Source organism: Sapajus apella, unplaced genomic scaffold (genome assembly GCF_009761245.1).
Source record: "Sapajus apella isolate SASKATOON/1434 unplaced genomic scaffold, GSC_monkey_1.0 scaffold95, whole genome shotgun sequence".
NCBI lineage: Eukaryota > Metazoa > Chordata > Mammalia > Primates > Cebidae > Sapajus > Sapajus apella.
The window spans coordinates 343688-350116 of NW_022437035.1; the positions used below are offsets into that span (position 1 = coordinate 343688).

The following is a 6429-nucleotide window of genomic DNA, read 5'->3' on the forward strand; positions in this document are numbered from 1 at the left end:
GTTGCAGAGGTAGGATCTGAACTTTCTTCCCACCTTGAAAGTGGGAAGCCTGGCTGGGTGCGGTGGCTCATGTCTGTAATCCCAGCACTTTGGGAGGCCGAGGCAGGCAGATCATTTGAGCCCACGAGTTCGAAACCAGATTGGCCAACATGATAAAACCCTGTGTCTACTAAAAATACAAACATTAGCCAAGCATGATAGCGCATGCCTGTAGTTCCAGCTACTCAGTAGGCTAAGGCACAAGAATTGCTTGAGCCTCAAGGGGCAGACGCTACAGTAAGCTGAGATCATGCAACTGCACTCCAGCCTGGGCAACACAGCAAGAGGCAGTCTCAAAGTAAGAAAAAGGAGGAGAGAGAGAGAAAGAGAGAGAGACAGAGAGAGAGAGACAGAGAGAGAGAGAGAGAGAGAGAAAGAAAGAAGGAAAGAAAAGGAAAGAAGGAAGGAAGGAAAGAAGGTAGGGAGGGAGGGAGGGAGGCAGGAAGGATGGGAGTAAGGGAAGAAGGGAGGGAGGGAGGAAGGAAGGGAAGAAGCAGCTCAGAGCTCAAAACATAAAAATCAGTCTAGGGCCGGGCGCGGTGGCTCAAGCCTGTAATCCCAGCACTTTGGGAGGCCGAGGCGGGTGGATCACGAGGTCAAGAGATCAAGACCATCCTGGTCAACATGGTGAAACCCCGTCTCTACTAAAAATACAAAAAATCAGCTGGGCATGGTGGCGCATGCCTGTAATCCCAGCTACTCAGGAGGCTGAGGCAGGAGAATTGCCTGAACCCAGGAGGCGGAGGCTGCGGTGAGCCGAGACCGCGCCATTGCACTCCAGCCTGGGTAACGAGAGCGAAACTCCGTCTCAAAAAAAAAAAAAAAAAAATCAGTCTCAACAGAGGGCCCATTAGATCCCCAAAGAGGCAACCAAAACCACCCCACAAAGAGTCTCGCTCTGGCTAAATTGAAGTCCCTCCAGAAACTGGTGCTGCAGACAAAACTCCAGAGCGCTCTAGGTGGCTCAAGGGAATCCACCCAGACGCACGTGCAGGATCTGAACTACCCAGGAGAGAAGTGCGGCTTGCAAGTGTCACACTGGTTTCCAGAACAGCGTCCCACCTGCCCACGCTGTGGCTCGCCACGATGTGGAGCACCTCGGTGGTCTTTATCCGCACCATGCTGTTTCTATCCTTCAGCAAAGCTTTCAAGTTCTCCATGCAACCTACAACAAACAAACAGACCCTTGAATGTTTGCCAGTCTCAGAAACCAACTAACCCAGAAGTCAACAAGTGGGCCAGTTGGGACAGGAAGGTACCAGAGGTTCCTCTGATTTGGGGACCTGGGGAATCATGTGGGTTATGCAGCATTTCAGAGTTACTGAAGAGGCTCATACCCAGGGACTGTCCCATCCAACCCTCCTAGTGATTCTCCCTGCACACTTCCTACCAGTGCCTTCTCACAAAGTCTGCCATGGGGATAAGAAAGTGGCCTTTGCCATTTATTTGAACCCAAGAGAGACATGGGGTCAAATTATAAACCTGTCTCAAACTAGTCACATGACCTTGAGTGGGTTACACTTAGGGATGCCAGATTTGGCAAATAAAAATGCAGCTTTAACCGGGTGCGGTGGCTCACGCCTGCAATCCCAGCACTTTGGGAGGCTGCAGCGGGCGGATCACTTGAGGTCAGGAGTTTGAGGCCAGCCTGACGAACACGATGAAACCCTGTCTCTACTAAAAATACAAAAATTAGCCTGGCATGGTGGCAGGCGCCTGTAATCCCAGCTACTCGAGAGGCTAAGGCAGGAGAATTGCTTGAACCCAAGAGGCGGAGGTTTCGGTGAGCCGAGATTGTGCCATTGCACTCCAGCCTGGATGACAGAGAGAGATTCCATCTCAAAAAAATAATAAATAAATAAAAACCCAGCTTTATTTGTTTATTGGGCAACCCTAGACTCATAACCCTTCTCTGAAGTGTGCTTTTCTTATTTGTTGCTTGCGAATGGACCCTCCTTTGTAGGCGGCTACTCTGAGGAATAAGATAGTCCAGGCTGGGTGTGGTAGCTCATGCCTATAACCCCAGAACTTTGGAGGCTGACCTGAAAGGATCATTTGAGGCCAGGAGTTCAAGAACAGCCTGGGCAACATAGCAATGTCTTGTTTATTAAAAAAAAAAAAAAAAAATGCAAGGCTGGGCGCAGTGGCTCAAGCCTGTAATCCCAGCACTTTGGGAGGCCGAGGCGGGTGGATCACGAGGTCAAGAGATCGAGACCAGCCTGGTCAACGTGGTGAAACCCCGTCTCTACTAAAAATACAAAAACATTAGCTGGGCATGGTGGTGCGTGCCTGTAATCCCAGCTACTCAGGAGGCTGAGGCAGGAGAATTGCCTGAACCCGGGAGGCGGAGGTTGCAGTGAGCCGAGATCGCGCCATTGCACTCCAGCCTGGGTAACAAGAGTGAAACTCCGTCTCAAAAAAAAAAAAAAAAGTTTTTTAGGTAGTCAGGCATGGTGGTACATGCCTGTAGTCCTAGTTACTCAGGAAGGATTTCTTGAACCCAAGATTGCAAGGTTACAGTGAGCTATGATTCTGCCACTGCCTGGGAGATGGCAAGACCCTGCCCCTATAAATAACTATTTTTTAAAAAGAACCTAGGCACTGCACCTGAGGTGGAACTGGCCTGGAGTCAGGCTCAAACAATAGCAACCCTGATTACTGAAGTTCTACCAAGTGTCCAAAGCCATGCTAGAACCGCAGTCACGGTCACCCGTGCTGTGTCATGCTCACCTATGTTCATGGCCTTGTAGATATGCTCGGGGTCATGCATGAGGTCACACAGGGCCATGAGGGCTTTCTGCCTCGTCTGGAGGTCCTCTGACTGCAGCTCCTCATTCAGCTTAGGTAGTGCCCGATGGCCATAGGCAGTGGTAACTTGGGCGGCATTGATGTTAGTGGAAAGTTCCATGGAGTTTCCAGATTGGGCCATCTTTCCCCAACTATAGAGGCCTCTCCAAACAAAGCTCTGCGGAAACCACTCACTAAAAGAACCCAAAAAGCTGTTATGATTTCAAAGCAACTTCTCGTTTGATCCTCCAGACTCCGAGGGCAGGCAGATGGGTATTTTTACTTTCATTTTACAGATGAGCAAACTGAGGCTGAGAGCAATGAAGAGGTTTGCTTAAAGTCCCAGGGAAGGCAAGCAACAGCCCAAATTGCAGACTCCAGAGCTCTCCCACACAATAGTGCTTCACAGAAGAAACCACTGACACTTTCATCTGGATCTTCAGTCAAAGGCACCAAAGGACAAAACAAATCCAACAGGCAAACCCCAAGATGATCACTGTGTTTCATGCTTATCTTGTTCCAGTAATAAGTAGTTTAAACTCAATAAGAAGGGGGCTTGTATTATCCACATTTTACAAATGAGGAAGCCGAGGTTCTGGCCAAGGAGCTTACTGGAGGCCATGAAACTGGTAAGAGTAGGAGTCAGTGTTCAAATCTGGGTCTAGTCCATTCACTGCGAGGAACCCATATTCAGATGTTTCTGACACATCCATGAAAAATAATTAATGCTAAAAGGTGATTTATTTTTATTACACACACACACCCAGTTTTAGCAACTATTTAAGTAGTGTGGATTAGTAGTTAAGAACTGACTCCAGACTCAAGCCATGGGTGACCCTTGGCAAGCCACTTCATCTATGTGTGTCTTTCTGCAGCTTCAAAGGGGAGATGATAACAGCACCTCCTTCCCTCCCTCCCACAGTTGTTATGTTAACTAATACACACGAGCCCGGCACACCAGGGCTTCAGATGCATTGGCTGTGGTTTTTATCATGGTTGATTTCATGATTAGTCGAATGGACAGACAGGCCCCAGCCCTGTAGGAATCTCCTCCGGTGAAAGGTAAGCCAGATGCTCACGCAGGACACCAGATGCAAACGGTAGGGGTGGGGGCCGGGCTGGGAGGAACGTGGCCATATTTGAGTTGAGCTGCCCTCGCAGGAACGGTGGGCGCTGGAGACAGGGGCCTGCCTTCCTCTAAGGGGCATGGGCTGGAAGCGTCCGGCCGGAGACGAAACAGTGTGACTTTGAGTATGGGGACACGGGCCACTTGTGAATGGGACTGGGTGGGTCACTGGGCCCCCTGTACCCGGGGCCCTAGCCCACCGCCGCCGCCTCACCTGCTTCCGCAGCCGTTTCTGCTTGCAATAGCGCGCGCCCGCGGCCAACCTGTTCAGTTGCCAGGCGACTTCGTTGCCAGGCGACTCTGGCAGCGTCTGCCGCGCCGCTTTCTACGTACTCAGCGCCCACCGCGCAGGCGCAGACAACCCAAGGCTGCCGCAGGCTGCCAAGTGGGAACAATAATTTACAGAGTTACCGTGGGGACCAAGGGCAGCTCAGCTTTGTTCAAGGTACAAAAGGGAAAGGAAGTGACTTACTTACGCCCTTCTCTGTGCTGGGTACTTTGCATGCTTCACTCTGGTAAAGATCCCCATGCGCATGTAAAACTGGTAACATTTGTGTGCGTTTCTCTTGCTAATCTGCCTGTTGTTAATTTGGTTTCTAGATCCAGGCAAAGAGCCCACTTAGGAGCTAAAGGAGGGTTGAGGCCAGGTGGAGTGGCTCACGCCTGTAATCCCAACACTTTGGGAGGCCAAGGTGAGCAAATCACATGAGTCCAGGAGTTCAAAACCAGCCTGGCCAACATGGTGAAACCCAGTCTCTGCTAAGAAAATAAAAAAATAAATAAATAAAAAGAAAGAAAAAACACTTAAAAATTAGCCAAGCGTGGTTGGTGAGCACCTGTGGTCCCCGCTTCCAGCTACTCAGGCGGCTGAGGCATGAGAATCCCTTGAGCAGGGAAGCGGAGATTACAGTGAGCCGAGATCCCGCCACTGCACTCCAGCCTTAGCGACAAAGCACAAAGCAAGACTCCATCTCAAAAACAAAAGAGCTAAGGAGGATTGAGGGTGATCTCTGTCTCCTGCCACATCCCCAAATCCCAATTAGTAATTGATCCCACAATATTTAATCTTCCCTTCTAAATCCATTGGCACACTCCCTTCCCCTGATTCTCTATTTACATCTCTGCCTCTCCCAGCAGACTCCAATTTTCCTGAGGGTGGACACCATGTCAGTTCTGTTTCCTTGTCTCCCCAGTGCTAGGTATATACCTGGAAGCTTTCAGTACGTGTAGGACAAATGAATGGTTAATAGACTGGAGTCAAGCTTTACAATATAAAAGCACTTTCACCATCTCATGTGGATCCCTTGAAGTAGGTAGTTGTGTTCATTTTATAATTGAGTAAACTGAGGTGTGGAAGATGGAACAACTCACCTAAGTTCACCCCCTAAGCCTCAACCGTAGCAGTGAAACTCACTAAATGGGTCGGGCGCGGTGGCTCACGCCTGTAATCCCAGCACTTTGGGAGGCCGAGGGGTGGATCACGAGGTCAGGAGATTGAGACCATCCTGGTCAACACGGTGAAACTACCAAAACTACAAAAAATTAGCTGGGCATAGTGGCGCGTGCCTGTAATCCCAGCTACTCAGGAGGCTGAGGCAGGAGAATTGCCTGAACCCAGGAGGCGGAGGTTGCGGTGAGCCGAGATCGCGCCATTGCACTCCAGCCTGGGTAAGAAGAGCGAAACTCCGTCTCAAAAAAAAAAAAAAAAAGGAAGAAACTCACTAAATGACATTAAACAAAGCCAGGTGTGGAGGCCCTCGCCTGTAGTCCCAAGGACTGGGGAGGCTGAGGAGGGAGGATTCCTTGAGCCCTGGAGTTCGAGTCCAGCCTGGGCAACAAGCAAGAAGACTCCGTCTCCTAAGAAAAAAAAAAAAAAAAAATCAAACATCAGCCTCCAGCACACTTAGCTTTGAATTGAAGATGACTGACTTAAATCTATGTACCAAGGATTCCACATTGTGATGCAGAAAAGTTAAGGAGCTGAATTAAGTAGGTTCTCAAAGCTGAACTCTGGACTTCTCCAAAGCTGGTTCCACGGTTTTAGAAGGGCCTCGGGAGGCCATCTAGCCCAGAACAGCTCACTTTCCAAACCGAGACTAGCTCAGAGGAAATCACTGACTCAGGGCAGCTTTTTATTAAGGAAATTAATTTTGTACTGTGATCTCTAGAAGCCAGGCATATGATATTCAGACAACAATGGATTCAGAATTACGCAGACTAGGGTCAGTAGATGGTAGGTACGTCCATCAGTGGTGCTTGATTCCAATTGAACATCAGTACTACATCAGGAGTTCTGCCGTGACTGCACCACCTCTCCCAGCCGAGGTGATCGCCAGAAGCGAAGGCAGTCTCTCCATGGTCAGCCCCACCCACAGCCCAGGCTTCGACCCTGGGCCTCCATGGCCCCGCCTACCGCCCGCCTATCCAGCACCGCCATTGTTGTCTTGGTGATCTCCGGCGCTCCAGGGTGTTCGAGA

General features: G+C 49.9%; 1 protein-coding gene across 1 annotated transcript in view; it reads right to left on the minus strand.

Moving 5' to 3' along the window:
- The window catches only part of RSPH14 (radial spoke head 14 homolog), an 80445-nt gene extending 76130 nt beyond the window's left edge, over positions 1–4315 (minus strand). Inside the window, exons 1-3 of the mRNA XM_032256610.1 lie at positions 4167–4315; positions 2770–3020; positions 1102–1204 (exon numbers count right to left, since the gene is read on the minus strand). Coding sequence (XP_032112501.1) covers positions 1102–1204; positions 2770–2968 — 302 coding nt within the window. The 5' untranslated portion in view covers positions 2969–3020; positions 4167–4315. The remainder of the gene's footprint in view (positions 1–1101; positions 1205–2769; positions 3021–4166) is intronic.
- Between the last annotated feature and the right edge of the window lie 2114 nt (positions 4316–6429).